This window comes from Pygocentrus nattereri, chromosome 1, assembly GCF_015220715.1.
Source record: "Pygocentrus nattereri isolate fPygNat1 chromosome 1, fPygNat1.pri, whole genome shotgun sequence".
Taxonomy (NCBI): Eukaryota; Metazoa; Chordata; class Actinopteri; order Characiformes; family Serrasalmidae; genus Pygocentrus; species Pygocentrus nattereri.
In genome coordinates, this window is record NC_051211.1 from 36,193,305 (window position 1) to 36,211,312 (window position 18,008).

At 39.3% G+C, this 18,008-nt stretch overlaps 1 protein-coding gene across 1 annotated transcript in view; it reads left to right on the forward strand.

Moving 5' to 3' along the window:
• Window positions 1-18,008, forward strand: part of LOC108427068 (proton myo-inositol cotransporter) — a 130,272-nt gene that overhangs the window by 110,200 nt on the left and 2,064 nt on the right. Inside the window, exons 5-9 of the mRNA XM_017696990.2 lie at window positions 12,432-12,595; window positions 13,067-13,187; window positions 15,347-15,472; window positions 17,186-17,304; window positions 17,511-17,663. Of these exons, the coding sequence (XP_017552479.1) occupies window positions 12,432-12,595; window positions 13,067-13,187; window positions 15,347-15,472; window positions 17,186-17,304; window positions 17,511-17,663 (683 nt within the window). The remainder of the gene's footprint in view (window positions 1-12,431; window positions 12,596-13,066; window positions 13,188-15,346; window positions 15,473-17,185; window positions 17,305-17,510; window positions 17,664-18,008) is intronic.

The following is an 18,008-nucleotide window of genomic DNA, read 5'->3' on the forward strand; positions in this document are numbered from 1 at the left end:
TTGTGTTGAAGCCCTTATTAATGGAGTTAAAATGGTATTGTGTAATATATATGCCCCTAATAAGGAAGATCTGGTTTTTATTAACAAAGTTAACAAGATCCTGGATGACAAGGAAGGACAAATCATATTAGCAGGAGATTTTAACCAAGTAATTGATGTTACTCTTGATAAAAGCAAGTTTTGTGGCTCATTGATGCCCCGGGATAGGGCTGCAATCCATGCTTTAATAGACGACATTTGCTTAGTTGATATATGGCGGTTAGTGAACCCATGTGGCAGAGAATATACAGTTTTCTCTCACTGTCACAAAACATTCACGGATAGATTTTTTCTTAGTATCAAATTCTACTACTGAACAGGTCATAGATTGCAAAATTTATGAGCTGGATAAACCAATTAGAAACAGAAATTTCTGTACTAGAAAAGAAATTAGCAAAACATTATACAGATAATCTTTATCAGGATATCTGTAAATGTAAATTTGAGTTGCATGACATATATAACAGGAAAGCAGAGTATGCACTTTTTAGACTGAGAACCAATTTTTATGAAGGAGGTGAAAAGGCTGGCAAAATCCTCGCCCAGCAGTTGAAGCAACAAAACACGTGTAATGTTATTCCAGTTATAAAAAAACAGGGATATTTTGGTTTCATCCTCAAAGGAAATTAACTCTGTTTTCCAACAATTTTATACAAATTCATATACGTCATCATCTAACCCTTCCCCCGATCAACTGAGTTTTTCAATGACATAAATCTACCAAAATTGACTCCAGAACTTGCTAAGTCTTTGGATTCTCCAATTACAGAGTAGGATGTCAGGACTGCCATAGCTTTAATGAAAATGGGAAAATCTCCAGGTGTAGATGGCTTCCCAATCGAATATTACAAAAAATATCTAGATATAATATCTCCTATATTAACAGAGGTTTATATACAGGCTTTTGAATCTGGATCCCTTCCTGCTACATTTGATGAAACTTTGATATCATTGATTCCCAGAAAAGACAGAGATATGACAGACCCCTCAAATTTCAGACCAATAAGCCTCATTAATTGATTGTAAAATATTAACTAAAATATTTGATTGGAAAAAGTATTGCCTAGTATATGATCAAGAAGGCTTTATTCAGGGCAGGTCCTCAGCTGACAATATGAGAAGACTATTACATCTAATGTGGTTAAACTCTTCAAGTAACTCTTCTACTCTTCAAGTAAATCTCCCTCGATGCCGAAAAGGCTTGTGACAGGGTAGAGTGGAGCTTTTTGACTACTGCCCTTACATATTTTGGGTTTGGCCCTGGTTTTAAATCATGGGTTAGGATATTATATAAAAATCCTAGGGCAGCTGTTTTGACAAATGGTATAATCTCTCCATTTTTCAAAATTTCCAGAGGAACTCACCAGGGATGCTCCCTATCACCTTTAATGTTCACAGTTTTCCTGGAACCTTTAGCAGCGTTGATTAGAATGGACTCAAGAATTATGGGAGTGAAAGGAGGGGAGAAAGAACATAAATTAGTGTTATATGTGGATGATATATTATTATTAATCAATGACCCTAACAGCTCCATACCACCATTAATGCATATCATACAATCATATTCAGATCTGTTGGGATATAAAATAAACTAGACTAAATCTGAGGCCATGCCAGTATCTAAGATATGCCATCCACACAGTGTCACCCGATTCGGCTTTAGATGGGTCCCAGTTGGAATGAAGTATTTGGGAGTAAAACTGAGTGGAAACCTGGAAAAAGTAATGTTAAATTATGAACCCTTGTTGGACAAGATAAGCCAATTTGGATAAATGGAAAAAGCTGCAGTTACCCCTTTGGGGTAAAGTAAATATTATTAAGATGGTGGTTGCTCCCCAGTTTAACTACATTTTTATGATGATTCCTGTGACTATTCCAGAATCTGTCTTTAAGCAGTATGACAAAACTATTAAAGATTTTCTTTAGGAGGGCAAGAGGCCCAGAATTAGAATGAGTAAGATGTGTGCCTCTAGAGCAGGGGTGTCAAACTGGATCCAGAAAGGGCCGGTGTGGGTGCAGGTTTTCATTCCAACCAAGCAGAAGCTGTACCAGGATTAAAGCCAGGATCAACTAATTAACCAGGTGGAATCAGGTATGGCTTCTACTTGGTTGGAATGAAAACCTGCACCCACACCGGCCCTTTCTGGATCCAGTTTGACACCCCTGCTCTAGAGAGAGAGGTGGCCTCAGTCTGCTGGATGTGAGGATGCATAATTTATCATTTGAAATGGCCAAGTTGACAAAACATTGGTGCCAGGTTGATTCCGGGTTAGACTGGTTAAATATAGAGCAAAGCCTGGCCTCACTGTTTCATGCCTTGGACATCCTCTCTCAGCACACAGTGAGGCAGGTGGACTCCAATCCTATACTGTCTCACTCAAAATATGTTTGGACAAAAATGAATAGAGTTTTTAAAATATCACATCTCAGGCAGCCAAATGCCTCACTTTCACATAATCCTGAAATACGAATTGGAAAACAAACAGTGTATTTGGAAACAATGGTAATCTAAAGGGGCAAATATTGTTAGTGACCTGTATGAAAATGGTGAATTCATGTCCTATTCCAGTTTTATAAAGAAGCATAACTGTGGAGACAGCAGGAATTTTTGGAAATACTTACAGATAAGGCGCTGTATTCAGGATAAATTCCATACTAGAGAAAGTAACCTTGTGATTGAATATTTAAATCTGCAATATGAAGCTCACAATGCATCTATATTTTATAGGACATCTAATCTGTTAACTAGTGATACGTGTGGGAATCTCAAAACAATATGGCAGAAAGATTTAGGTTGTACTATTGATGACGATGTATGGTTGAGAATTCTGTCAAGTTTAGGCAGAAATGTTAGAGAAGCTAACACAGGTACTACTGGACACCATCCAGACTTTATAGAATGGGAATAGGTGATAATGATTTGTGCTGGAAATGTCATACAGAGACAGACACCTTTTTTCATATGATCTGGTAGTGCTCAGTTACATATCCATTTTGGGATAAAATTCTTGAAATGTTGGGATTTACATTACCTCAGCAACCCCGGCTTTGCCATCTTGGGGAAAGAACAGAAGATGCTAACGTCACAAATTTAATGTAAATGAATTTAATGTAATAAAAGTGGGAATAATTACAGCCACCAGGGGAATATTGCATAATTGGAAGAGCCCTAAAACTTCTGATTTAAAAGAGTGGATTGACAAAATGATTCAAATGGCATCTTATGAAGTTATGTTGGGAAGAGTTAATGGTGAAGGGAGAGGGAAAATCTTATGGAAGGAATTTTGGAATTACATGCAACTGAACTGAGCGTGCAAAGGACCTTGTATTGTTGCTGTTATTTGTTGTCCTCCATCTCTTTCTTTTGATTTTGTAGTGAACGGCTACTTTACAAATTGTCCATGTGAGTCGTGCTGTACCTGTAGTTGTAGATCATTAAAAATTGAATTCTAAAAAAAAAAAGACATTTGGCCCTTCATTCTCATACTCTTATTTTTGTATGCAAGAAATCAGAGATTAACAATGTATCCAGCAGTTTATTACTGTTAAAATGAGGGTTTAAATGCTGTATTATTTAGTGTTATAGTGACTCTTTTTCAAGCATTTTGGCAGGTTTAAAATGTTTTTTGGCTGGACATTCTAAAAGCAGTCTTGCAACCCTGTGTGAGTGTGTGATTCAGTGTAAACCAGCTACAGATGCAGCAAGTAACGTGTGCAGAGCTAGTCAGTCATCAGATGCATTTGAATATCTAGTTTACTGAAACGTCTTTCCTGATCAGAGGCCACGAGCTACAGATCAGGCAAAACCAAGGAAATCAGATAGGAGGAGATGTTTCATTCAACTATTCAGACACAGCCTCTGTCAGGCTTTAATAATTCATGGTTAGACATCATGTTCATTACTACGGCTTCTGGATTGAGTGGCATCTTTTGTTGAAATGGTGTGTATCAGGCTTTGATGTACATTTTCCCTTGTTTGATGGGTGTGTCAGAGGTGTGACCCAATCCGCAGTGGCGTCTATATAAACCCCTCCGTATTGAAAAGGCAGTGCACACAACGGATTCTAATAATAAAAGTCCTCTAGAAATATGGCAGCGGCAGCTTGGTGTATGCAACTAATAAAGATGTTATGAGACATATTTTGAAGCATTAAACACATGTAAACCCAGTTCATCAGGCTCTGAAAATTCTCCGAAAGAGACAGCAAAAATGGCCTCAGCTGCCACAGTTGCAGCGCTTTCGTAACACAACAGAGTGTTCAGTGCACCACAGTTTTTGGTAATTAAGTGTTGTGCTACATGTTGTCCAGACTGAACGCAGCCCTGGTGACCATATAGATATATATGTATAGATATAGATATAGATAAATATGTATAGTTTCTCCTGAATGTCTTCGGTTTGGGTCTTTAGGCTTCTTAATGGCTTGTTCATGGTTCCTTTGATTGTATCCATCCATCTTGTTGCTAGCTATACTCTTTCCCTTTTTACTGTTCCAAGCATGATTCTCTTTTCCAGTCAGTTGGTTCTTATCATGCGTCCAGAATAAGACAGCTTCCGTTTGGTAGTCTTAAATTACTGTAGGAGTGCATTCCAATTCTCCTGATTGATAACCTGAATTGCACACACAGCCAATTAGGACGGGATTAGATGTGTGTTTTTATTAATGTAATGCTGAGAAAATTCTTGTAGAACAGAAGCCATTAATGTAGTGCAGAGTGAAGTAGTGTCATAATAAGTCTGATTCATATGAAATAATCATAGTCATTGAAGCGAATTCTGTTGACTCATTAACAATTTAACTGTTTTGTTTTTGTGTTACATCATGATCTGTGTGTTGAGATGCGTGTAGTGCTTCACAGTGGAGATGGACAATGACTTGAAGAACACTGCGAAAGCAATCCAAGACTTTGTGTGTCAAAGACGTGGATTGTTCTGCAGTAGCCAAGTCAGTCACCAGACCTCTGTCCAAACGAGCATCTGTTTCACTTACTGAAGGCAAAACTGGCAGAACATCACCAGAGAAGAAACCCAGGAACTGGTGATGTCTGTGGTTTCCATATGTGTAGCCCAGAATTAAAAAGGACTAATATTTATGTTTATGTTTGTTTGTTCATATCAATTTCAACTCAATTTCAATAGGCTCCAGCATCCCCCCACGACCCTGAGGGAGAAGCGGCTTAGAAAATGTGTGTGTGTGTGTGTGTGTGTGTGTGTGTGTGTGTGTGTGTGTGTGTGTGTGTGTGTGTGTGTGTGTGTGTGTTCAATTTCATTTTTGAGCTCTGAAAATTGGGGGAGCTATGTATAAAAATAGCTCATTTACATACATCACTTTTAACACCACTGTAACAAAAACAGCCCAGTTAAATTCTAAAGGATGAAAAGGTTGGAAAATGGTCGTGTAAAAATGAAGTATAATATTGGTAATTTGGTATATTAGGTAATTAGGCTATGCACCTTTAACATAAACCATGGGTTATAACTACCCTACGGATGAATTTAAAGCAGCAAGATTTTTTTGTTTAAACTGAAAGAAATAGCATTACAGAGTCAGGTCAAAATGATGGTGTGTTTTAGCTGCTGAAAGTCACCCCGTAAAGTCTGAAATAATCATTTAAAAGTCAGCAGCGTTGATATGGGTATCGAGGGAGTTTTTCAAACCATATGATCGTCTTTCTGTGTTTATGTCACATGCGCAGGCTTTAAAACAGGGTCCAGCTCAATGTTTTGGTCTCAAATGCAAAATCAACATGAAGATATGATGGCAATAATAGGTAATTCACTTACATCCTCAGAAGACTCTTCTGGCTTTGAATACACTTTCATTGTGTAATCAGATTCAACCATCCAAGGCACAGCTTTGCCATCCATGACTACAAAATGTTCTACTTGTTGCATGCAATTACAAATTTCCACCATCGAGGTTTCCAAATCCTCAAAGCTTCATAGTCTAGCTTTATGTAGAGCCGGTGAAATTTGGTTACAGGAGCAAAGCAAATTAAAAGTCAGTTAGCTTCACTCTGCTGTGGCAAACATTTAGCATTTAGTACCATTTTCATTAAACACTTTCTAAATGTTTGTTCTGTATTTATATATATTAGGTGCAGTTACATTGTATCTACACTGATTTCACTTACCTGTAGCTTTACCATAACAGACTGTAGTCCATCCGTTTCTCTATATATTTTGATGCTTTGCATCATTCATAAATGGTCTGCACCATCACAGGACCACCACTGAACAGGTTAGGTGGTGGATCATTCTCAGCACTGCAGCGACACTGACTTGGTGGTGGTGTGTTAATGTGTGTTGCGCTGGTATGAGTGGATGAGACACAGCAGTGCTGTGCTCCATTCACTACCCACTCTATTAGACACTTCTACATTGTTGCTCCACCTTGTAGATGTGAAGTCAGAGACAATATCTCATCTATTGCTCCACAATTGGTGTTAATTATGCTCTATATCTTCATCAGTGGTTAGCGTCTGACCACTGGGCACTGTTGGCTGGATATGTGACTCTGAAGCAACACTGCTGGGCTAAAAATAGTTTGCCAGACCAAAAATATCCAACCAACCGTATCCTGTGGCCAGAAACTGACCACTGATAAAAGACTGAAAGCTTTGATAAATAGATTAATTGTCAAAACAGTCAATAAACGATTTCCTGATTACAAGTACACTGTGTGAAGATTACTAATATGATCAAGATCTCAAAGAACAACTGTAGTTAAAAGTAGCTTGAATTTGTGTTTTCACCGTAGATCAGAGTTAGCTGCTTTATGTTGCTGTTAGCTGCCCCCTCCTGTGGCTGGCAGCAGTAGGGGCACTAGTGAGTGCAGGCATGTCTGAACTATGGTTCTGCTTCTAATCAAGCTCATTCTCCAGCTAGGCAGAGACTCAGCAGGCTGTGGGAGGGAGAACTCAGAGGAGACGCTTTTAAAACCCACTGCTCTTTCAATCAGAGCCCTGCACTGAGGGAGGTTAAAATCAGACACTTTTGTTTCCTCTTAATATTAAAACTCTCCACACGAGGCCTCATTTTACGTGCTGGGAGAGTGCGGCTTTACTGCATTTGCTTGCTTTAAAAATGGTGACTGTTTCACATGTAATAAAACTGCATGGTGCTTTTTAGTTAGTTTTTTAGTGCTGTAGGGCTGGTCTTTCATTGTCAGTGTATTGTGGCTTGCCAGCTGTTTGCAGAGGTCGATGAACATTGTTTGACTTGCGAGTGGAATATGTACACTGACCAGCCACTTCAATAAGTACACCTTATTGTATCTAAACATTTTGTCCATTTTATCAGCTCCACTTACCATATAGAGTGGATCAGACAGCAGTGCTGCTGGAGTTTTTAAACTATGTGTCCACTCACTGTCCACATCTACTTTGTTGGTCCACCTTGTAGATGTAAAGTCAGAGACGATAGCTCATCTATTGCTGCACAGTTTGTGCTGGTCATCCTCTAGTCCTTGATCAGTAGTCACAGGAGGCTGACCCCAGGACGCTGTTGGCAGGATATTTTTGATTGGTGGACTATTCTCAGTCCAGCAGTGACAATGAGGTGTCTAAATACCCCAGCAGCATCGCTGTGTCTGATCCACTCGTACCAGCACAACAAACACTAATATACCAGTGCCACCAGAAAATTTAGGTGTAATTATGTTTTTTTTGTTTTGTACTCGTTTTATATTCTTGACAGTGAAACTGTCTCATTGCCATAGCTGAATATTTGAATGGCTGTGATGTATGTAAATTATTGTGTGGTTATTGGTTTGTTTTGAATAAAGACAATACGTGTACTGCATATCCTGCATCTGTCTCTGAAGAACTACAAATAAAATGCAAATTCATTGTTCCAATCATAATGGAGGTGGAGGAGAAAGCCAAAGTTTTTGCTTTGACACTTTTAATGAGTGTTTCCCTCTGCTGCTCTTTTGTGTGTATGGAAACAGCACTGATGCAGTGTTTGTTCCTCATTTAACCTGCACATCCTCAGCTTATATACTTACCAGATGACGGCTATAGACAGAAATAGCTTGTGCACTGAGAAAAGTAGTTGACATGACTCAGATATGCACATCAGTTCACTTTCTTTCTTTTATGTGGGTGAAAAAACATTCCATTTCAAGCACAGGAAGATGAGGAATATGCACATAAAGTAGTTTAGGATCAGAGCTGTATTTGTCCAGCTTGGGTGTGGGCAAAATGACGTTATTGTGATAAATTATGTCACAATAAGCTTTTCTAAGCACATCATGGATATCCTCAATACTTATTAAACATTGCCTAACTACATGACACTGCCTAACTACGTCTTATTACTAAGAGAGCATAATCAGGCCTGATTAATTGGATTAAGTGCAGTATAGTTTGTAATACATTGAATGAAAATCATTGTAGTTGTGGGTTGATTTGTATCGTAGTCGTGGATTGATTTGTATCGTAGCCGTGGGTTGATTTGTATCGTAGCCGTGGGTTGATTTGTATCGTAGTCGTGGGTTGATTTGTATCGTAGTCGTGGGTTGATTTGTATCGTAGCCGTGGGTTGATTTGTATCGTAGTCGTGGGTTGATTTGTATCGTAGCCGTGGGTTGATTTGTATCGTAGTCGTGGGTTGATTTGTATCGTAGCCGTGGGTTGATTTGTATCGTAGCCGTGGGTTGATTTGTATCGTAGCCGCGGGTTGATTTGTATCGTAGTCGCGGGTTGATTTGTATCGTAGTCGCGGGTTGATTTGTATTGTAGCTGTGGGTTGATTTGTATCGTAGCTGTGGGTTGATTTGTATCGTAGTCGCGGGTTGATTTGTATCGTAGCCGTGGGTTGATTTGTATCGTAGTCGTGGGTTGATTTGTATCGTAGTCGTGGGTTGATTTGTATCGTAGCCGTGGGTTGATTTGTATCGTAGCCGTGGGTTGATTTGTATCGTAGCCGTGGGTTGATTTGTATCGTAGCCGTGGGTTGATTTGTATCGTAGCCGCGGGTTGTTTTGTATCGTAGTCGCGTGTTGATTTGTATCGTAGTCGCGGGTTGATTTGTATCGTAGCCGTGGGTTGATTTGTATCGTAGCCGTGGGTTGATTTGTATCGTAGTCGTGGGTTGATTTGTATCGTAGCCGTGGGTTGATTTGTATCGTAGCTGCGGGTTGATTTGTATCGTAGTCGTGGGTTGATTTGTATCGTAGTAGTGTTGATTTGTATCGTAGTCGTGTGTTGATTTGTATCGTAGTCGTGTGTTGATTTGTATCGTAGCCGCGGGTTGATTTGTATCGTAGCCGTGGGTTGATTTGTATCGTAGCCGTGGGTTGATTTGTATCGTAGTCGTGGGTTGATTTGTAACGTAGTCGTGGGTTGATTTGTATCGTAGTCGTGGGTTGATTTGTATCGTAGTCATGTGTTGATTTGTATCGTAGTCGTGTGTTGATTTGTATCGTAGTCGCGGGTTGATTTGTATCGTAGTCGCGGGTTGATTTGTATCGTAGTCGCGGGTTGATTTATGTTGTAGTCGTGGGTTGATTTGTATCGTAGCCGTGGGTTGATTTGTATCGTAGTCGTGGGTTGATTTGTATCGTAGTCGTGGGTTGATTTGTATCGTAGTCGTGGGTTGATTTGTATCGTAGTCGTGTGTTGATTTGTATCGTAGTCGCGGGTTGATTTGTATCGTAGTCGCGGGTTGATTTGTATCGTAGCCGTGGGTTGATTTGTATCGTAGTCGTGGGTTGATTTGTATCGTAGCCGTGGGTTGATTTGTATCGTAGTCGCGGGTTGATTTGTATCGTAGTCGTGTGTTGATTTGTATCGTAGTCGCGGGTTGATTTGTATCGTAGTCGCGGGTTGATTTGTATCGTAGTTGTGGGTTGATTTATGTTGTACTCGTGGGTTGATTTGTATCGTAGCCGTGGGTTGATTTGTACCGTAGCTGTTGGTTATCATTATAATAATTTTATATGTGGCAATACAGGTTCTATTTTGTCTGTTACAACTTATTACTTATTAAATCTCATAAAAACTGAATATTGGGATGCACATTGTGTATCGAGTATTGTGATATATTATGATCTTTGCCATGTTCGTTGCTCATAGGCCAGCTTTATTCATGATACATGGCCTTGTGCTGCACTCAACAGATACTGAGTTTGTGTATGAGAATACAGTCATACTAGCAAAAACAAAGCCAATTTGTTGTCACACTCCTATTTATGAATATTTATCTATTTAATGAATATCAAAACGTCACCATCGTCCAGGTGATCAGGAGAGCATATAGTCGCTGTTCAAAGAGAAACAAGTATCTTCAAAATAGTAACTCCAAAATAGTACAGAAGGCACAAACACTCTTACCTTTCAATGTAAGTTGATGTAGAGATTTTAATCCAAGTTATTTCAGAGCATTTCTTTTTATCCATTCATCATTAAACTGTCATACAACATAAAGGACAGCTAATGTGTTGACATGATGTAGAAAAATAAAAGTTGCCAAAAATGGAGATGCATGGTTTTCTTTAGACGGTGACAATATATTTAGCTTGATAGTGTAGCATTTTATACTGGAAACACAGCTAATAACAAAGTGTCTTGCAGTACAATATTTCATTACCAAGTGATCAAGTATAAGTGAATTCAGTGCATACTTTTTTATTATTATTATTATATTCATGTTATTGTGACTGTGTGATGTAATACTAGCTTGTAGAGAAATCAAGCCTCACCAGGCCTCTTGAGATCCCACTTTTGGTTCCCATGGCATCCTGAGCGTTCTTGTCTGGTTTCTGATAGGCGGGATATTTTAAGCCGCTGTCAGTTCTAATGGGTAATCAGTTTGAAGTGTGCATGCTGGATGTGGTGGAGAGGGCACTTTAATTAATGAGGATGGAATGACATCAGCTTGAAGGAGGTGCCTGAGCTTGATTGCCGTCTGATTGGCTGGCAGTCTGGCGAATTGACTATAATTGGTTGGATAAAAGGGGGAACACCACTGAGCACAGTCTCTCTCAATAGAAAAGATCTTATGCTCCTTCTTTCTGATTCTTCTTAGTTTACAGCAGTAATTTAGAGAAAAATATCACTGGCGCAGTTTTCCTGCTTTAGCCTGTAAGGGGACACTGCAGAATTAGATTTTTCACCGCTTGAACATTGACCTACCACTTCAGTGAAAAATATAAGCGCATTTGCTTGAAATTAGGTTTCTCATGGTTGTTAATACTTGAAACTGTAAAAGCTGGTCTGTAATCATTGAATATTTCATTATATAACAATGATCCATGTGTTTTAAACACACAGAGTATCGTAAGTAAATTATCTTCAATATGTAAATACCAGTTATTATGACTAAGTGGTTTTGATCCGAATGCCAAATCCAAAACGTGTCCAGCTGCCTCATGTTGAAAGCTTTTATAAAGGCACACAATACCTGTGTTGAAGTTTCTGGGAGTTAGACAAATTTTTTGATTTGATGGATTTGAAACAATTATATGTTTTTTACAGAAGCTTACTAGTTATTATTTAGTGCACTTCATTTTGTAGTTCTATTTATTGTTAAAGGCAGTTTTAAAGGTGTGGCTCGGTGAAAGATCTAAAGATCTAAACCAGGGGTGCAGAACTCCAGTCCTGGAGGGACGCTGTCCAGCGGTTTGGTGATTGGTCTGCTCCAACACACCTGATTACATTTGTCTGTTCCGTGGGGTACTCTTTAGATCAGGGGTGCACAACACTTAACCTAGCGTAGTGGATTGGCCAAGACGTTTCATGTCCAAATCTTGCCTCTTTAGTTTTAAACTTGAGCTGCAAGGCTAATGTTGCTAACACTAGAAGTCACTGTAAGAATCAATGGTCACCAAAAGCTTTTTTATCCCATACATTTGTGCTGCTGTCTAAAATGTTGTCTGTTGTCTACAGTTGCTGACTGCAGCATTCAGTTACACAGTGAAGTCATTTTTATAGCTCAAACTAAGTCGTACTGTGACCTAAACCACAGCACCAACAGGATGCAGTTTGAGTGGGTTGAGAAAGGTTGTAGTTATGGAAATGATTTGGGTGACTATTGACTTGTCTAATTGACTAGTTTGTTAGCTACATTAGTCTTAGCTGCTCTGTAACTAAAGAAGTGCGTTTTAGACACCACACGTCTTGATTGATAGACTACACCTGACATCACAAGGTAAATTGTGCAAAATTGTGTGAATGGGATATTTCACTGAGCCATTCCTTTAACCGCAACACAAATGCACAGACAAAATGTAGAACTAATCAGGCACTTTTCATTTATTAGCAGTTAACACTTCTCATGTGGAGCTCCACACGCTTTCCTCTCAGTTATGAAGTCTTAGTAGCACCAGCTAGGCTTTTCCAGCGAGCATGAAGATGCTGCTTTTCAGCTGCTTCTCTCCTCGCTGCAGGTACTACAGCGCCACCATTCTGCAGATGTCAGGAGTGCGGGACGACAAGTTGGCTATCTGGCTGTCCTCCCTGACCGCTCTCACCAACTTTCTGTTCACACTGCTGGGCGTGTGGCTGGTCGAGAGGGTGGGCAGAAGGAGACTGGCTCTGGGCAGCATCATTGGTGAGAGCGCACAGCATACGATTCAAATACAAAAATGAACTACAAAAACTTTGGAGTTGTGTTTATTTACTAATCAGTGAAAGTGCACATTAATTATCACATAAGTAAACATGCCAGGGGTAGCCAGCTGCCTAGCAGTCCCTGCGGCATAGAGACAAAACTCTTGTTATATATATAATAAAATATCAGCTACTGTTTGCAGAAAAGAAATGGTACTGCCTGGTGACAGAATGTTGTTTTTTCTGGTAACTGTTATTGAGATGTAAACTTGAAAAGTAAAAAATTGGTAATGTAGCATTAATGTGATTACGTCATGCATAATTACTATCGTAAAGTGACCTTCAGTGTGAAAGGCAGTTTGTAAATGAGGTATTATTACTATTATTATTATTCCTGCATTTCTCTCTCTCTCTCTCTCTCTCTCTCTCTCTCTCTCTCTCTCTCCCTCCCTCCCCCTCTCTCTTCCTATAGGCACTTGCTTTAGTCTTTGTCTCCTGGCCTTTGGTTTCTTGCTGTCCGCCAAGCACTCCCCTCCAGTCACCATTCACCCAACTGATCCATCTCTGGTCAATTCCAGCTGCATCACACACCTGTGAGTGTCCTGCTACTGCATGACCATGAACGGGTACCTAAACTATTAGGGATACAAACTTTTGTTGGACAGTGTGAAAAGCTTCTTTTTAACACACTCATACCTTTTTATCCCAGACTGTATAATGAATGTGTATGTAATTCATTGTCTGACTTTCTGTGTATATTATATAATGGCATAATTACCTTTCAATAGTCTAGCAAGGTTATATGTGCTTCAGTAGTGTGGCATATAGATTCAACACCCCTCATCAAACATGTTCTATTGATTTTTTTTTAAGTGAATTAGAGTAATTAGAGAATATAAGAAAATAACACATCCTCTACAGAGAACACACTTAAATATATCATTTTCTATCAAATTTAATGCACAATTTAGTGACACTTCATTTTGAGTGGTCCTTTTTGGGGTGTGGGGCAGTCAGTGTAAGCTTTTGTATACAGCTATATTTGTGCAATGGTAACGTGGCATTGGAAACTGGTTGACTTCCTAAGTGGTTGGTACAGCATATTTAGTTTGATGTTACATATATTTGGGTCCTCTGGATAAGAACATCTGCCAATTGCCATAAATATAAAACAACAGTAATAACTCTTGATTTGTAGGGGTTAAACTCCAAAGCTCAAATCACAGTAAAGTATCAGATGTCAATTTTGCTGCAGTTCTTTTCCCTCAAAAAAATTCACTCTTAAAACGGATGCGGGTTTGACAACAAATAGTCTCATTCAGTGCGTTTCCGATAATTTACTTACATACACAGATGAATCTGTTAATCAAGGGCTGATTAGTTGACAAGTGGCATCAGGTGTGCTGAGGCGTCTGGATGGAATGAGAAAGCTTGGTGGGCTCCAGCACGTTATGAATTATTTATGACCCAAAATGCGTACAGGTTAATCAACTCTTCAATCATGAAACAGTGTTTAATAGATTTGTTTCATTTTGCAACACCATCGCTCAGCTGCTCTCAGCCTCCAATCTGAACGTAACTCAGTCCTACCCTCAACTCTGGGGTTGTTGTGAAGTGTTGGGCTTAATCACCACTTCCTGCAGCAAGGCAGCGCAGCCAGTGGCTCCATCAGCTCCATTAACGTTGCTGTAATAGGGCCTTTGCAGCGCGTGTGACCCTGCAATCCAGGGCTGTGTCATATGAAAGAAAGTGACTGCTCTCTCTGTCCCAATTTACCCACCTTGCCTCACACACCCAGATGCTGAAACAACACAACTTCATTATGCGGTAATAGAGGCAGAATGGCTGACGCTGTCATCACGGCAATAAGCCAATCTGGACACTTTAATGAGCTTTTTTCCCCCTAGAGCACCTGTGAAGCTTTGGTGGAGTACATGCATTGACATTTTGTAAACATGTATGATGTTGGAAAGATTGCACAACCTAGCATGTTTTGTTTTTGGGAAAATGCTTGTAAATCTATTTTGAGCAAGATTTTCATTAACCTCTGCCAGCACCTAACGTAGGTTGTAGGAGCAAGTTTGGGTTAATTGTAACAAAAATGGGGGACTAGTTGTACACACACACACACACACACATTTTCTGAAACCATTTATCCGTCTGGGTCGTAGAAGGGCTAGTTGTAGCAAAAATATATATAATAGTATGTTCTTTGTAAAAACCTGAATTTTTTACCAGAGATTTTTATAATAGAATAAAATCTATCTGTCCCAACCAGCAAGCAGCAAACAGACCCTGTTGTCTATCTGATTCATACTTTAATGAAACGTGGTTTTACCCTGGTTCATCCATGAAGTGCGTGGTGATAGCGGTCTAACTGGTCTTTAAAATGGTTTGAAGCCCTGGTCTTTTCATTGAACACATTTACATATGACTGCCCATCTGCCTGAACAGTATAGTTTTCAACATCTCTGGGGATTTCAGTCTTAACAGTCCGAACAGTTTTTTCCAACAGTTTTTTTGAACAGTATAGGAACGCCAATAGAACAGAGATCATTTCTGTTTAAAGTTTAAAGACATAAGAAGAGATAGTGGACCTCAAGCAAAAAAATCCAAGAAAAAAATACTGTATGGCCACTGAAGGTTCTGAGTACTTATTGCAGAATGAAATTGGATTGTGGACTTTGATCATGCCCTGCTGAAACCAAAGATCTGCTTGTTCTCAGTGCTACTCTTTGGCCTTGTGCTCCAGGTCGTGCGAGCCGTGTATGCTGGATCCAAGCTGTGGTTTCTGCTACCAACAGAACAGCACTGCTGTGTTTGCCTCCTCCTGTGTCCCAGTCAATCAGGCCTCTACTGAGAGAGCAGCGTGGGGCAGGTGAGTCACAATCGGCAGCTGAGCGAGTGCGTGTACATGTGCCTTTTTGTTATCTAATGCACACGGTTTGAAATTTCCCTCTACGGTGCAACAGGGTCATGCACAGATGCAAGATATGTTGTTTTATTTACAACCCCATTTCCAAAAAAGTTGGGATGCTGTGCAGGATGTAAATAGAAATAGGATGCAATGGTATGCAAATCAAGTAAACCATGTTTTTAAAGGAAAATAGTACAAAGACAACATATCAAATGTTAAAACTGAGAATTGTTACCAACAACACGTTCCAAAAAAGTTGAGACGGGGCATGTTTACCACTGTGTTTCATCACCTCTTCTTTTAACAACTAATTAATTTCATAATGTGCCAAACATTTTCAGTGGGTGACAGGTCTGGACTGCAGGCAGGTCAGTTTAGCACCCGGGCTCTTTTAATACGGAGCAATGCTGTTGTAGTACCTGCAGAATGTAATCAAGGCCTTCACTGAATATAATCAAGGCCTTCACTGAAAAAGACATTGTCAGGATGACAGGCCCTATACCATCATGAATACTGGCTGTTGAACTGTGCACTGATAACAAGCTGAGTGGTCTTTAGCACGGAGGACCCAGCGTCCATGATTTCCAAAAAGAATTTCAAATGTTGATTTGTCGGACCACGGGACACTTTTCCACTTCCTCTCAGTCCATTTTAAATGAGCTTGGGCCCAGAAAAGTTGGCAGCGTTTCTGGAACATGTTAAGATGGTTAAGATGTAAACAAAGTCATTGAGGGTGGTTTAACGTGAAATGTTCACAGCGGTTGTATTAGAGGAACCAGTAGTCACTGTTGGAACAAAACCTTGTGTCTCTGTTTTAGTCTTTTAAAATTTTTTCACACCATTCTAAAACACCTGTTGCCAACAGAAATGGTTTAGAATGACTTCATATAAAGCCTTGTTACATTAACTTACATTGAAAGTTAAACGTATTTTTTCATTATCTGGTAATGTTATCTTTGGAGATCTAAAGTTTTGACCCAACAGCAACAGTTTACCGCCTCTAAGATTTTGGCCTAACTATTTTTTAAATCCAGTGACGATGGAAAGGTACATGCAGAGGTTGTAAGGTTGTTTCAGATTTACCACTACTTTACCACTAGCATTACATAAAAGCTCAATGTGTAGGTTCAAAGATGATCTTGGATTTCTTTTGTCAACATGATGACCCCAAGTTTTAATCACTGCTGCTGTAATGAAATTTGAGTGTGTACAATAGACAATCTTACATAAAACCAATGTCAATGACTTTGTTTATATTAACAATTTAATAATTAGGCAGAAGTTTTGAGAAATGAGCAGAATTCCCTTTTAATAAGGGAGTGATCAAAAAAATTAAATACCCTGATTAATGCATTGCAACTGGAGGAAACAAATAGCCCAAGCATTTATTCTGTTCAGTTAATGAGTACATATTGTGTTGAATATTATTATCCATTTCAATTGATACTGACGTACCATAATCAATGCAGCTGAGTCACCACCTTCAGACTGATGTGTGACAATGTATTAGTGATTTCCTGCCCTGTTACTTAAGTAAGAGATTTTACTATTTTTCCTCTTTTTACCAGGATATATTATCACATATTTCTATAGTTAGGTCATGTCAACAAGGCAGATGAACAAGCTTGCACACAGTAAGCCAACACACTGACATGCTCTTCAACTGTGATACAGGTGCTCCAACTCAACCCGGTCTACAGATCACAGTCTTTGGGCTTATAATTTCTGTCCAAGCTCCTACTCTTGGGTGGTGCTCCTAGGACTTATCCTGTACTTGGCTTTTTTTGCTCCAGGTAAGAGGACCCAGACTGCAGAGTGCAGTATACTTGCTCAAAGTGCATATTTTAAACCATCATTAAAAAACTTTTGGATATCATGATGATTTGCTTTTGGTTGTATCACTCTGAAAGCTTTTTTATGGGTGTTTGGCTAATAATGATTTGTTAGCTCTTTGCTGTTGGCTCTTAGGTGTTACAATAGTCTGTTATTGTTCTTGTAGGACTGGGTCCAATGCCATGGACTGTTAACTCAGAGATCTACCCTCTGTGGGCCAGAAGTACAGGCAATGCCTGCTCGGCTGGTGTGAACTGGACCTTCAACGTGCTGGTGTCTCTGACGTTTCTCCATTTAGCCCAGTATCTCACCTACTATGGTAATGTTATGACACATATCATCACAGGACACCATAGCCAGTCCCTGTGCATGTGCTCTGTTACTTGCCTGGAACTGGCCCACACTTTATATGATTAGACATAGTGTTTGAGAGAAAAAGGCTGGTTTCTTGCTGGTATGTTATGTTAATATGCTAACGTTAAGAATAATAATTGAATTTGCCTATTAATTGCATCATTAATCATCATAAGAAAACATCTAGTACTTCAAGTATTTCGTTTTAACTGTGCCTTTGAAATTTTGGGCCCTCACCTAAGATTTCATGACAGTATTTTTAAAGATATTTTGGAAGGGTATTAAATGTTAATTTATAAGGCAATAAAAA